General features: G+C 33.4%; 1 protein-coding gene across 1 annotated transcript in view; it reads right to left on the bottom strand.

Moving 5' to 3' along the window:
- Nucleotides 1-16,421, bottom strand: part of NAMPT (nicotinamide phosphoribosyltransferase) — a 40,046-nt gene that overhangs the window by 17,439 nt on the left and 6,186 nt on the right. Inside the window, exons 2-6 of the mRNA XM_069462558.1 lie at nt 13,698-13,854; nt 12,133-12,236; nt 9,690-9,818; nt 4,511-4,669; nt 3,828-3,964 (exon numbers count right to left, since the gene is read on the bottom strand). Coding sequence (XP_069318659.1) covers nt 3,828-3,964; nt 4,511-4,669; nt 9,690-9,818; nt 12,133-12,236; nt 13,698-13,854 — 686 coding nt within the window. The remainder of the gene's footprint in view (nt 1-3,827; nt 3,965-4,510; nt 4,670-9,689; nt 9,819-12,132; nt 12,237-13,697; nt 13,855-16,421) is intronic.

The following is a 16,421-nucleotide window of genomic DNA, read 5'->3' on the forward strand; positions in this document are numbered from 1 at the left end:
TTGGAAAATTAATATATAATAAAGTAAATTTTAAAAATCTTAAACAATTTAACAATGAATTTGAAAATTATTACTATTTCCTTATGCCAAGCAAATTTTCATTCTCTCTAATTTTCTAGTTTTTGCCTCTACCCTGTTCTCCTCAGTAAAATAAAAAGGCAGCTTATTCACTTATTATAAAGGTATAAGGTTTAACTCAAAACTGAAGAGTTGTACTAATTTATGTCTTCAATTGTCACTTTATGTAACAAGTTTTTTCCTAAAGGACTGGAACAAACACCTTTTCCCCTACTGTCAAAGGTATGCTGGGGGTAGCTGAGCATGTACATTTCAGGTTAGAGAGAGCTAGTTAACGAGAGACTACCCTTGTCCAAAACAGAGAGGGCCTATTGATATAAAACTCATTTAATTGTGAAAACTCTTCTCCAACTACGCAGGCTGCCGGTAGCTATGATGTCAATTCTCTACTTCATGCAAGCATCTGCAGGCTAAATGGAAAGTTAAATTATGGATGAAGAGAAGCCCCTTTGTCATGTTCAGAATTGCTACTGTTTTGTTTATAAGGGAGAGAACTAAGCTCTATGAATACCAACACTGGAGAGCTTTACAATGTAAGTATGAACTTCTACAGTTAGAAGTCATTGCTTGGGCAGTTACTGTTTTCTAAAGTTGTTATCAATATAGTCATCTAATTCTGCTAGTTGTATCATGCCTAGAAAACTTAATTGTCAACTTTTAGTTTGTATCTTACTTGGTTTTCTCCATGGCATCTGAACTTTCCTGAAACTTTCTTTCCTTTCACTTCAATGACATCTCCATGTTTCATTTTTCTTTTTCCTATTTCTGTGGTTCCTCTTCAGTCTCCCCCAGATGCTGTGTTCTCCTCCTTCATTCTAACTTGCCGAATGGCAATATTTCTCATGGCTCTGACCTGGGCACTTGTCTCCCTCTATAATACCTCCCTGTGTGAAAGTCTCAAAGCTTTCCAAAAAAACACTCTTGTGGTGAGGGTTTCCAATATCCATATCTTAGCTCATGTTTTCCTTCTGGGCTCCAGAAGATCTACCTTATTAGATAGGAAGTAGGTGGAATATTTCATCTCATCATCCCACAGACACTTCCTATAGCACCCTCTACATAATACAATCCTAACACCTATTTTTCTAGTACAGTATTTGGTATATGAAGATCTTAACTGTTTAATGAATTCCACCCATGCTATTAATCCCAATTTCAAGCACCAAATTAAATTTGATATCTTTCCAAAGTTTGAGACGAAAAGGTTATGCAATTAAATATTCTAGGTCCCGATTCATATATTCTTTAAGAAGATATTTATAACAATAATGGTAAAGCTCTACATTTATAGAGTTCTTTTATTTTAAAGTTATTTTAGATGTTAGCTCATTTATCCTCAATGACCTGCTGATATTGTGTCCTCCTTTTGTTTTGCTGGAGGGAGGAACTGAAAAACAGAGAGATAAAGTGACTTGCCCAAGGCCACCAACCATGTCAGCTGTAAGGTCACTCAGGGTTCCCAACTTTCAGTCCAACTTTCAGCCCAACTTTCAGCTCTTTTCACTATACTAAGCTATTTTTAACACATTGACTGCCACACTAGAAAAAAAAAAATTTTCTTGGGGCCAGGGGGTTTTATTATGAAAACAATAAAAACTTCTAAAACAAAATGATCCTTTCTAATTTAATGAAAAATTTAACAAAAAATGAAATGTATTGACTTCTATTCATTTAATCCATGTTTTTAGAATTAATCTGTCAATATTAATTGTAACAATAAGAACATCAACAAGTAAGATTTTCATGAACCAAGTGCAGGGTTTTGCCCAGGTTTTGCTTCATAAGGCCCTGGGCTCAAAACTAGCATGAGTTAAATACAACTCACACTGATTGCAGTTAATGTGTTAAAAGATGTTTCTATTAAGAACATCTAAAGCATCCTCATACATTACGGAGTCAAACTTACAAATGTAGTAAATAATGAGACTATCAAAATAAAATGGATTTTTACTCTGTATCCACATACAGCGTCCTTTTCATTTTAACATGAAAGCCGTAAAGAAGATATTATTCTTATTCTCAGATTTACAGTATACTTATGACACTACTTTGAAACAAAACCATCAGTAAAGAATCTAATACGTGCATACTACATTAAATTTTTAAAAGATGTATGTACATCTAAGTCCAAAATAAAAATATTCTAACTCTAAAACTTTTATATGATGACACCCTGACTTTCCCAGTTCAGAAGTCTTGCAACTCTTACGTAAAATGTTCAACAAGGCCTCACTAATATGACATTGCTCATAAATGTTAGTTGAATCTACTCTTTACTGAGCCCTAAGTTTTAGCAATTTTATCTCCCAAGTCATTGCTCATGTTTATCTACTTCTTTCCATTCATTTGGCCACTTGGTTCTGGATTTCATCACCGTAAGACTGCTGCAATAGCCTATAAAGCCTAACTTCTGGTTTTTCTTTTTTTTCAATCCACAGGATATCCTATTATCAAAATAATCTTCTAAAATATTTTTCTAATAATATCACTTCTTTGCTTAAAAACTTCAGTACCTGCTCCCATTTTAAAATGCCTAAGAATAATCTAGCATGATGTGCACATAGTTAAACATACAATGTCAAAATAAATTCGAGGGCCCTTACTAAGCTTAACCTGTCTTCCAGTCTACACTGTGTTCCCGAAAAAATCTGTTTCAGCCCTTACTCCCTAAACACATTCACACTCTCCTCTTTATTCTTGCTCTTTCATCACAATGCTCAATACATGGTAAGAACGCAATAAATATGTACTCAGAGAATCATCGCCCAATGTTGGCCATTGAATTTTACTGTTTCTTCAAAAAGTTAAGATTTTACATACTACCTCTATAAAAAGCTTTCTTGATCCTGCCAGTGGAATATATGATTCTTCCTTTCCTTCCCTTGCACCACTATAGCACTTTAACTGTACCTCTTTAAAAGTACTTAAGCAACAAAGCAAACTGTCTAAGGAGAGGACCAGTGTTTATTATACCCTTCTATACCTTGTAGCATCTAGTACTCTGCTTTGCATATGAAAGTTAGTCAATATGTATCAAATAATAATAATGATAAAGCTCAGCTTTATTCTAAACTCACTGCTGGTTTTAGCATTCTGCAGTTTTCAAGTTTGAGTAGAGCTTAATAAACATTCCCAAATAATTAGAGTAAATACTTTTGTTATAAAAACCAGAAATAAAATAAAGCATTGACATATATTTAAAAACTCCATTTACTTTCAGTAAAGTCGGCTCTAGGACCAAAGCAGCTGTAGCCTAGATTTTAATTTCCTTCTAGTATAACTGAAAATGGTTCAGTAAGAGCAGGTAAGAAAGCATAAAAAGAATCTGGACACATTCCCTTTCATCAAAAGTCTTACTTTCTCATCTACAATTGTAGATACTGGGTCTAGATGACAATTTCTAAGGCAAAGATAGGTAAGGTCATGTAAAAGAATGGGGAAAGGGGAAAAAGTGACCGGTACTTAACAGTGAGTACTTCTACACTTAATGAATAAAACCTAACTGCATATGGCAATATAGTAAACTATGTCTTCTAGAAAAGTTAAAAGTTCTCTACTTCTCTGATTCCAATCTTTATACAAAATATAAATACTGAATTTGTATTGCTCAAGTTCATAAAGATTTACTGTAGTACCTGGCTCTGTAGTTAGGCAAAACATCACTGAGTTACAAATACAAGAGTGAGGAAATTAGTAGTTTTAGAACAAATATTTAGTCAAAAGGAGGATGAAAACAAACAGAATTTTACCTGTGTTCTGCTGCTGGAACAGAGTAGCCTGGAACAGCATCTTTCGTTCCATAATATTTTTTAATTAGAGCAATTCCTGCTACTGTATCTGTTCCTTTGAAGTTAACCAAATGAGCAGACGCTCCTATGCCAGCAGTCTGGAAAATCAACCAAAAACCAAAGTCCAAAAAAGAAAAAGAAAAACTCATATTTAAGGTACAAGCATCACTCCCAAGGGAATTATTATCTTTAGCTATTCTTAGAGAAATATTAAACTATTACCAGAGAGAATAGTTCCTTATGACAAAGATTGTTTTTCCTAAATATTTAAGGATTCATCTCTTATCTTCTCAAAGAGGCCTACTTAATAGTGCCCACCCCCGCTCCCATCACTCTCTCTTTGCTTACCCTGCCTTGCACTCCCCTGTAGCATTATTTGACATCTCATGTATTTTTATGTCTCTCTCTATATGTCCATCCATCTAATACATAAAGGGCAGGGACATTTGTTGAAGGCTATATTCCATATACCTTGCTAACACATAGTAGGCACTTAATATGTATCTACTGGTTGAATCTCTGGAATTTCAAAATGTGGCCTACTTAGAACCAAGATCAATCCCAATAACATTCCCAAAAGTTGATAGTGGTACTCTAACCAACAATCCACGTGTTATTAAATGAGGACGGTTTCAGTTTCTTACCTCTTGGGAAGAGACCCCTCTGTAGCCAAAATCATGTAACTTGTATTCCAGACCATCTAAGTTACCAGAAGTTTCTAACAAATATTTGGCCAATATCTTCTTCTGCTCTCTAGAATTTGTGGCCACGGTGATTGGATACCAGGTCTGAACAAGAATAGTCTGTAGTAACACAATTAGCCACAAATGTTAATACATAAAATATTGGGTTCTTTCTGAGGAAAATCTTAGCTTTCTCTGGAGGTACGTCCTAGACTTCCCTTCCATTAGAAGGACCAATTAGACATTTCAGCTGTACAGCAAGATGCCTACCGTGTGCATTCCAGACATAGTACATGGCTCAGCTCCCCAATCAGCAACAAAGAAGATAAGCACACCGGGGCCTTAACAGTAGAGAATTTCGAATAACCAAGTTTCTATCCAAAGCTCCAAAGCAGCAAATATTTTGAAAGACCATCTCTGATGAAAGGATCAATTTTTAAATAATTTCCATTTGTTATGAACCAGAAGTTTTATAAACTACACTCACACGTGGATACTGAGGCAATGTCAAACTGCCCTAAGTTTCTAAATGCTTATTCTTGATTTCTATACTTCATGTGGATTTGCATCAAATAGGTCATGGACCAGCACTGGTCCATGGACTACATCTTGAATAATACTGGTCTAAAGAAGTTATTCACTACTCTTCTAGGTAGTCTTGGATCTAATTTTCCCTTAGATCTAATATGACAACTGGTAGGTTATAAACTTGAGACACTTTATCTTAGCACTAGCGAATTCTATTCACTGTGTTATGCTTTATGCTCTTAGCTTTTATCAAAGGTCATTACAAGTAAGCTTTTATCAAAGGTCATTACAAGTAAGTCACATGAAACTTTTCTGCATATGCTATATAACTGCAAGGTCACTGTCTACTTTAATTCAGGGACCATAAGTTCCAAAATAAGAAAGTAGAAGAATTGCTAGGTTTCTAACTTTCTTATAAGAACTATTCCTTGATTTCCCTTTTTATCTTGGCTGCCAGGAAACTCCAAAGAAAGTCTAATGCTCAACCACAGCAACCATCTTAATTATTATGGCTTAGGAATTCACCACTTCTTTTATAAACCAGATAGTATGCCATTAGAATCAGCTTCAAATCTGTTTTTGGAGTGCTAAGATGATGGCAATGTCTCAGTTGAACCAAAAAGATACTTAACTTCTTAATTAAATTTTATAGAACAAACTCTTACTGAATACCAGCTAAGTGATTGATAAATAAAATAAATAAAAACAAATAAAAGGATGATTTAACCTTGGACTTGCCAATTTGGTCATCTTAAAAAAAAGCCTGTAGCCTTAGACTCCTGTGATTGATTAAATGGAGCTTTGTACTTTTCTCATCAAGAGATAGAGTCTATTTCCTCATCCCTTGATTCTGCACTGACCTTATGATTTGATTTTGACCAACAAAACATGGAGGAAGTCATGTTGTGTGACTTCCAACTCCCAGTTTCAAGACATTCTGCAGTTTCTGTTCTCATTCTCTTTGAACTTAAGAGACTACCATGTGGTGAAGAAGCCTGTTATGAAGCGAGGTCTGGTAGTCCCAGCTATCTGAGCTGAGGCCCCAGACACAGGAGTGAGGCCATTATAGACTGTCTAACCCTAGCTGAACCCTCAGCTCAATGCAGATGTATAAGTCCAAGCAAGACTAGCAGATGACCGTCCAGTCAACCACAAGAATCATGGGAAACAACAGTTAAGTCACTAAAACTCACGGTAGTCTGTTACAAAACAAAAAACAGATGCAACTCCTAACTTAAACTCTATAACCCATCACCTGCAACCTCTGACCATTCTGCTTCTGAAATTATTCTTTTGATCCCACTGCCCATGACTATGTTACCTCTGTCTTTAGCCTCTTTAATTATTCCTCATATTGCCACTGGTTATCATTCTAAAGCAAATTTTGTTCAGGTTGCACCATTCCTGAAAAGCCTATGGCCATCTACTGTCCACGGGGTATGTGTGGTGGGGGAGTCAATTTATACTGGATTCGAGGCCTTCCATAATCTTGCCCTGTTTACCACCGACAGGTTTAGCTCTTATTACACATTTTTTCACTTTAAAGCTACAGTCCCCAGTGGACTATTTGTCATTCTAAGAACACTGTGCCATTTCCTTAGCAATTCCTACCCCTTATTAAAGATTTTTACTTTTTATCTCATGATTCCTTTGACAGAATTACCTATTTTCCTACCGCCAACTCGCATTAATTCTTAATGATATCAGTGGTTAGTTAGGAATGAATTACCACCTCTTCTTCAAAGGCCCTTTAAATGAGACATATTTTATTCTAATTTCTGTGCCCAGCAATTTTTGGTACATAGCTGGTACTTAATCAATATTCATTTATTGAATTTAGTTCAATCAACTCTCACACTTTAATTCAACTCAAATATTGATATTATCTAGGAATATGAAAAAGATAAAAACATAATGTGAAAAACTCTAGTGGAGTTATAAAGATAGAAGATTGACCTTACCCCTCAAAAAATGCCAGAGAAGGAGAGAAATAACTATCAGACACAGTGATCCTTCACATCACCATTTCCTTTCCATAGTCCAACAAAATCAGCTTAAATTACATTCTTAATAAAATCACTCCCCTTTTAAAAAGATCACGTTAGGTGTAAGCAAGCGAAAAAAGGCAAGTTAGTTTGGGTTAATCCAAGGTCTAATAAAGCAGGCCTTGTTGGAAACTTCCAAAACAGCAATTGGCCCTACAAATCAAGATAAAATGATCAGCTGAAAACTAAGACTAAAGTAAATGACCTATAAATCTCCTCTCAGAAGTGTGTTATAATGTGACCATGCAGGATAAGTGCTTCAAAGAATGAGAAATGGTGCTGGCACCTACTCTGTTCACCTGTCAGGGCTCAATTTCCCCATCTGTGAAATGAGGACATTTGATCAGTGCAATTATTGTTAAAGTCATCTTTCCTGTTCAATAGCAGAAAGGGTTTGCTTTGTTTTATGGTGGAAGAGAGGGGCAGGCTTAGCCCAATATACTTGCTTATTAGGCCCCTCATAAGCCCGAGACACCTTCCCAGAATTCCTCAGCTCTCTTAAACTGGTTTTGAAATACGTGAAGAGAGGACTAAATTTTCTTCTACTAAAGTTTCTTCTAGCACCAATACTGAAATTAAAAAGCAACTCAATAATTTTAGTGTGTTTTAAAATTCAGTGTACCGCTACCAGGTGAATATCAATAAATAATTATAAACCTCTTTGAACACATACTGGGAAATGGAACTGAAAGGAATATTATTTAGTCCTATTACTTAAAATGTTCTAAATCAAGGACTGCCTAAAGAACATATTCAGGTTTGTAAATAACAAGTCTGTTGGAGCTGCTAGCAGATTTCAAATACAAGGTGGTAAACTTAGGGTTGGGGACTGCTAAGAGTAGGATGAATTTCCTTTACCTCACCAAAAAAATCCACAAATGATGGAAAGTGTCTATGAAGTAAAGTCTATTCTGGAGACCTGGTACTTAGAGTAAACACTTTTTTTTAAAAAAAATATAGGCTCTATCAGAACTACAATAAGGGATAGACAGTATTAGACTGTAAATTCTTATGCCTTACGTATAAATACCTACCTAGGACTACAATAATTTAAAACAATAAATATTAGTAGAAAGAAAGTAAACTTGATGTAAATTCTGTTTCAGGTTATAAGTAACCAAAAACAAGGGTTTATTGCTTTTTATTAAACAAAATCTAACAGTCCCATATTAATGACTTATGTTTAATAATTTCTTTTATTAAAAATATTTATATATTTGCTAACAAACTATCACTTTAAGATGACTGATATAAAATTTTTTACTTTATAGTTTCTTAGTGAAATAAATAAAGAAATGGTAAGTTATTAAAGGACAAAAATTTCTTTTTAAGGCCAGTTGTTTTTTCACTTTCAGAAGAGAATAAAGGAAACCGTATGTGAAGCAAGGTGGAATGGTAACTAGTTCTCTACTTCCATAAATATCTGCTTTAGGAAAGTTCGATTACACTTCAGGGTGAAAACTTATTGACCAAATCCCCAGTCAGAAAACTAAAAAGAAAAATATGAAAAAGGTTAATCCATAGATGACGAACTTCCTAAATTAGATTTATCTGTTTGGGATCTTACAGCATTTAAAGTAAAAGCCTAGCCTAGGTGATGTGTATAAGAACTCTTCTACTCTTTTGTTTTAATAATATTACCCCCTGAAAATCAAATATTTGCCAGTACAAATAATATTAACAACTGTACAAAAACTAACAAGATATATTCCTTTTTCTTCGAGTTAAAAGTTAATTCAAAGTTTTAATATATGGTATATGCCATTTAAAACCTTTATTTAACTGTATACTTTTTCTGAGTCTATTATTAGCCTATTATTAGTTGATGGCCCATCAAGAGTCTAAGAAGAATGTTTTTAATTTCCTGTCAACTTAGTAAAATTTATTTTGAACATATTCTTGGATCTCTTACTTTTTCAATTTTTTTTCAGTTTTTATAAGTGAATCTCAAGTGTATTACATTACAATGTAATAGCAAATTAGTTTAACCAATAAACTAACTAAAGAGTCAGCTGTAAGAACTAAGTAAATATCTCTTACATATTAAGGTGTTATTTCTATAGTTACTTTCCAGGGTATTTCCTCTTACAGATAAAATCTATATTAAACTATTGAGAAGCTAAGTAGATTAGAACTGATTAGAGAAAAATGAAGAAAGTAGGTGTTAAAAGTTAAACAAAGTTCTTCTAGTACAACTGGAACAGAATATCATAAAATGTCTTAAGTTACTAGAAATGTACTTGTGCTATTTTTCTAATTTTGTTCTAAGAAGATATATCTTTATAATGGCAACAAATCAGACAAAAGCCAACTGACCTTTAAAAGTAGTAATAATTAGGTTTAGGAAAAAATCTCAGAACATTAGATTTCACTGGAAGGAAGCTTAAAGATTATTTAGTATAACTGTCATTTTATAGATGAGGAAATTGAGGCCTGCAAAAGTTAAGTAAATTTTGGGAGATTACATAGCTGTGTTAGTAGCAAATCCTAAATTAGAATCCCAGTTCAATGATCTTTACATTTTCAACTAATGTTAAATAAGATTTAAAAAACGAAAAACAATTCACCTCAATCCAATTTGTAAGCCAGTAACACTCTGGATCTGTATTTTCCACTGTGAAGAGAACATTTCCTCTGGGAATGACAGAGCCCTCGGGAACAGCTTTTATTTCTATTGGAAGATGTCCATCATATTTCTGGGAGGAGAAAATAAATTTATTCATTTAACAGATGATACTCAATTATCTGTTCTATTAAGGTTCTTTACATTTTACAGAAGCTAAATTTACTGTCATAGAAATTGCAATTATAGATGTTATAATGTTAGTACTCTAGTCAGAATATCCTTATCCTTTTAAAATAAAATTAGTTAAAATTATTAACAACTTAGGCACTGATATTAATTTTTAAATTTAATGCTGTCATGTATTTCTGCTAATATCTATCACCAGAAGAGGTACAAAATTCCAAATGATCACGACAAAAAAGCTGTTGTTTCCCTGCTCTTTCAGAAAAAAAGAAAAGATGAGTTTAATCCAACATATATATTCAAAGTTTTCTAAGAATACTACCTTTCTTCTAAATTGGCCATTTTCATAAAAGAAAGGCTAAAGACTGAAAGATAAAATAAGGGATTGCTATTAAAGAACAAAAGAAAAGAGAGAGGAAAGAGAGGGAAATTCTTGCAGAAGACCCCTAAAAAGGTTCCCTCAATTCTGGTAGCAGACCTGAAACCATTATATAGGCCAAGCACAGAACCTTAGCAATCAACACCCAAGTCTAACTTAACTGACTTCTTACTAATGCAACAATTTTTTCCAAAATTAGGCTGAGGGTTATTTGCTACATGGTAAGCTACTAGATATTTAAAACTCCTCTCACTACCCCCCTCCCCCTTTAAAGCTAAAAGTTGTGGCTAACTTTTTGCTAGGAAGGCAAGTTGTTTCAGAAATCCTAATATTATAGTTTATTTATATGATTTGGGACTAGGCAATTAAATAAAAGAAAAATTAATGAGAAGCACTGGAGGCATCATAATATAGCAAAAAGAACACTGCCTTACAAATCCTGGCTTGGACTTAAAAGCAGCTGAGAGACCTTAGACAAGTTACTTGGTATTTCTAGGTCTCAGATTCTATGTTTGTAAAATGGGGTTAGACAAGATTATCTCTAGAGAACCTATAATTCCCTAAGATTTTGTGGTCATAAGCAAACGACATACAACCTTGGCTGCTGGAATTATAGTAATAAGCATAGCACCAAACTCATCTTATTAGTGTTTATCCTCACAACAAACTTCACAAAAAAGAAATGGGGCAAGTACCTGAGTTAGCCCACAGATTTTACTGATCTTACTTAAAATATGGGAAGTGTAGCACAGAGTGCTTACTTTTTCTAAGACCTATAATTACCAAATAGTAAAACTCAGTATTATAACATGGACATGAAAGTTAAAGTATTTCTAATTATTTTGTGTTTGTTGGCCTGTACAACGTAGAAGACTTTCGTTTGTGAGATTTAAATTAACAATTAACACCAGGAGCTGCCAATAGATTCCATTTCCATCTGATCTTTGTAATAAAGAAAACCACCAGAGGACGTTCAACTCTTACAATTCAATTACCATGTCTTTGAGTGCCCAGAAGTTTAAGCAATGAATCCAAACATACTAGGTATGCATATTATAATACAACAAAGAATAGGCCGGGCGCGGTGGCTCACGCCTGTAATCCTAGCACTCTGGGAGGCCGAGGTGGGCAGATCGTTTGAGCTCAGGAGTTCGAGACCAGCCTGAGCAAGAGCGAGACCCCATCTCTACTAAAAATAGAAAGAAATTATATGGACAGCTAAAAATATATATAGAAAAAATTAGCCGGGCATGGTGGTGCATGCCTGTAGTCCCAGCTACTCGGGAGGCTGAGACAGGAGGATCCCTTGAGCTCAGGAGTTTGAGGTTGCTGTGAGCTAGGCTGACGCCACGGCACTCACTCTAGCCTGGGCAACAGAGTGAGACTCTGTCTCAAAAAAAAAAAAAAAAAAACAAAGACTAAAAATCAACTTCATGAATCTGTACCAAACCGTTCTAACTATTCGGTCAGAGAAATTTCCCAGAATTACTGGGATAGACTCTGAGCATCTATTTTCACAGTTAAGGAAAAGATCTACAACATTTTGAAATTGTCAAATAACCATGCCCTTTCTTAATTATAGTGTATTTTCAAGAATGGATTAAATTATCTTTCTGAAAAATGCCAGTTATTTAAATTATAATTGATTTAATTACTTAGACTTGCTGTCGATTTTATATGCTAATGATTTACCACTGGTAGGGAGAAGAAATCAAATGTTACCCTTGACTTTTCACAAGCATGTCTAAAATAGCCATTTTATTCAGATTACAAGCAAAAAAGAATTGTAATTACAGTATACTCTTCTATTCAAATTCCTTAGCAAGAAATTTTCAACTAAAAGCAAAACCAAGATAGATCAAAAAATGAAACCATCTTTTACCTCAAGAATGTAGTTCCATCCCTTTTCATTAAAGACATCATCTTGGAAATGTTCTTTGTAGACCTCTTTGGCTTCCTGGATTTTCTCTTTGGTCACTACTTTACCTAAAAGAATGTACATGTCCTGTTTACATTTCTAAAGGCATTCTACGAGTTGCTGAATTGTCATAGAATTAACATTTTTAGTTATTTTACCCATTCTGTGGATTAAAAAAATAACTGAGAGGTTACTTACATGACCCACCCAGAGTCAATAGCAGAATCAGAAAAGGAATTTGTATTTCAACCACTCACTCTAAGTATAAATATTATTTCTAAAGCAGATGTACAAACAGAAAAAAATATTACTTGTATAGTATATTTTTTAAAATCACAATAAATTAACTTCTAAAAAATATCTTTTCTATCTCAATTAATTTAGATACTCTTCAAATATGAGATGACTCAAAAGCTTCTTATATCCAGGTGAACTTTCTCACTTTATTCATAAAGAATGTGATCTCTTCAGGGCTGGGAAACCAGTAATTTTCACAATTACTAAATTTTTGCCCCCCCAAAACACTTTTAGTTAACTTTTCTCATCTGTGAGGAAAACAGTAGAGTACCCACTTATAGGATGGTTGTGAGCACTATATAAGACTTATGAACCACTTACAAATAATGGTGGCCTAGAGTAGGCAATCAATGAATTTTAGTTATAATTAATAATAAATAATATTTTACAGAGTTTTTAAGCTACAGAACTAAAAGTGTGCCATCAGTCTTTGTTAACTTTATAGAACACAACTAGTAAATTTATTTAAAATATCTTGGGGATTCTTGCCACAACTAAGTACCTTTTGGTATCTAGCTAAGTTTTCTTTTTCAATAATTTAACATTATCTGAATGCTCTGATCTTAAAATAGCCAAGATCATAGAAAAAGAATTCAACTTAATCTATATTCAATTCTGAGATCATTTTTATTTCAAAAGGTAGAGACAAAACTTTCCAAGATATATAGATGTTTGGTAACGGTTTTCCCCCTAGAAACACCATTATAAAATAGTATGGAAATGGACTTCCAAATTAAAAAGCACAGAAATTATTTGGGGGATTTTTCTGTTTTAATATGCCTTTGAAACTAAGTCCACAGACATAGGTAGTTTTAACAATTAGGTCTTTAAGGCAAAACTGACTAGTGTAAAAATATTCTAATTATAATTGCTACCATAATTCAAAATGAGTTTCCAGGTCAATAACAAATCTTTTACTTTGAATTAATGACTAAAATCTATTAACAAACCATATTAACCTCCAAAAATTACTGACTTTTCTAAACTTATCAGTTTCAGAAAACCTTTCTCATACTTAGAACATCAAGCATACATACCAAATTATAAGATTTAATGCATTCAAATTAACAGATTAAAAAGAATTCCAAAAGACTCCTAAAGTAATTAAAGAAATTAAATAAATATCAAAATTAGACTATTTAAAAACTTACTTCAAATAACATAACACTATAGGAAAAATTATGACATATTACATAAAAGCAGTGTTTTAAACATACTAGGAAAAGCAATACCTTTTAAGTACTTATTAAGAATGTACTGCAACCCATAAAATACTGTTTCCTCGTATTTCACCTTCCTTAGTTTGGAGTTTTCTGTCTTCTTTTCACGGCATTCAAAGTAGGAATAAACTTTGCTTGTGTTGGGTGGGTATTGTTTGTAGTGAGTAACCTGCATAAAGAAAAATACTTTAGTTAGAAAATACTAGAAGAGTAGACTATAAATCATAACAGAAAAAGGCTCAAAATTTCTTCAAAAATCAAAGAAACTATACTTCTTATTTGCTATTCATTAGCTTTTTTTCCTGGCTATATAGAATAAAAAACAAGTATCCTACTTATTAAGATATTTTAGTACTTCAGTATCTTGAAATCAAAACCACAGGAAAGTGTTAAATTTTACCAACAAACTAAACTTAAGAACAAGGCCTCTCTAAGCTGGAAAAGTATTTCATTTGGTCTTGGGGAATAACCCTTCGTTCAGGGGAAGAGAGAAGCAGCTGCACACAAACAATATAAAACAATGAACTGAAAGGCAGCAGAATTTGGTAACGTTACCATTTAAATGTGGTATGTTCCATAAGTTATTTACTGAGAATGATCACTTTTAACCTTCATAGCGACACTATGAAAACCTGGATAAAAGCAAAAGCAGCCAAAAAAAATCCTGTTTCATAACCTTTCTTTTTCTCAAATCAACTTCTAATTGGAACAGAAATTCCTATATAATGAAACATCAAATCCTTATGAATTTAAAAATATGAGGAAGTCTTAGCACAAATTTCCATTCCATGAACTTGGGTAAGGGACACTATTAAAAATTTACCTGCTTTTGCTTTAAGAAAAAAAATGAGTATTTGTTATAATTTGAATTTTTATCACTGTTTTAACCATATAAAAACATTTTACCAATAAAAAAATAGCTGAAAGAATAATGTGTGTTTTCCCAGTTGAAAGAGTAGAAATACTAATGTCTTAAAGTTTAAGGTATAGGGTGAATCACGGCAATGGTGGAATAAATCTTTGCAGACCAAGTTTCAGGGGTGACCACTGTGAACATAAACCATTTTTTCTGTTTAGTTCTGATCTCAAGTTTAGAAAAGCCAACATTTTCTTTGTTTGGCTGCACAATCACAATCTCAGTGAAACTTGGCTCTGTCCTAAAGAATCTTTGTACCTTAGCACAAGAATTCTAAGATGACTGTATTTCCACTGACACTTCTGAATGAATGTCCTCTGTTTCCTTGCCAATGGAAGCATGCTTACAACTCTATAAAAGTAGCCCCTATTGCTGCGTACAGGCAACCTTGTAGGTAAATTTTTAGAGTAACATGTGATCTGAGATCCTAAGCCAGGCAGGAGACTTGGAGCTTTCTGTTTTGCTCAGGTACAACAAATATACTATTAACAAAAGGTATAGGGGAGGACTCATCAAAACCTAGAAATGGACGTCAGGGCTTTTAAGGTGAGAACCCTGGGACTGATTATCACTATAAGTTTAAGAAGAGTTAAGTAGTAGCTAAGTAAATACCTAATACAGAATCCACAGCAATTAGCTTTATTAGTCAATTCACTAAAATGCAAAAGCAATATAAATATATTTATGAATGATACTCTAGTAATAAATATACGATCATTACTTCAACTACTTAAAAAATTGATTAGAAAGACACCTCCCCCAAAAATATCCAAGATGTATGTAAAAAGGAAAATGTCCTGTTTACAATGTAAATAACTCCTTCAGTGGGACTAAGTAGTGAGGCAAAAGAAGTCACACATGATGAAGTAAAATTTGGAAAAAAAAAAAAAAAGGTCTGGATTCTGGATCACATAGCACAAACTTATGAAGGTGTGATTCATAGTTGTGTTTCTCAATAGTTTGACTTTCTTTACAGTTTCAGATACTTAAAGGTGCATCACATTTACTTCTCCTATATCAGATTTAAATGTATTAGAAGACAAATTAATTATTTTTTTCTTCTGAGAAGACCAAGCAGTCAAAAGCTGAATGGAACTGTCTCTAAACTATTTAACTCCACCTTGGTCTAAAAATACACTAAAAATTTTCCATCATACAAATACAATTCTAGTTCTGGACAATAATTAAATATGTTTATAATTTTAAAGCCTTACCTCAGCTATGTTCTTTAATTATACTACTTTAAAACCTACCTTTGCATAAGTATTTAGAATGCCTCCTCTGAAAACAAGTATCACTTAAAATACAAAATTGTCTAAGCTGCCTAATTAGAAACAAAGTACGACTTCCAAAATCTTTTTCAGATAAACTTAAGAGAAATGTTTTAGAATATAGCTAAAGAATCTAAGTTGTCCAGGCAAACTTACAGGTAATTAACCATGAAACAATTTACTATTATTGATCACCTACTAACACCCAACAAGTTTAAAGAAGAATATAGAGCATGTTTAGATCTATTTATATAGACAAATACACATTGTTTTATAATGGGAAAAAATTTTAAAGCAGAATTATAGATTTATAACAATTCTAGTTTTGCTAGTTTACTGTCCTCTTCATTTTACTTTCTGCTAAACTGGTCATTCTGAACCTTCATGAGAAAATGACATGAGACAGCACAGATTAAAATCAATCATTATTTTATAAATAGTTCATTCATACATACTCTGTATCTATTATGTATCAGGCATTGTTTCAGATGCTGAGGGTGAGAAAGTAAAATAGACTGACATGGTCCCTATTCTCATAGGGCTAATGAG

Source organism: Eulemur rufifrons, chromosome 29 (genome assembly GCF_041146395.1).
Source record: "Eulemur rufifrons isolate Redbay chromosome 29, OSU_ERuf_1, whole genome shotgun sequence".
Lineage (NCBI taxonomy): Eukaryota > Metazoa > Chordata > Mammalia > Primates > Lemuridae > Eulemur > Eulemur rufifrons.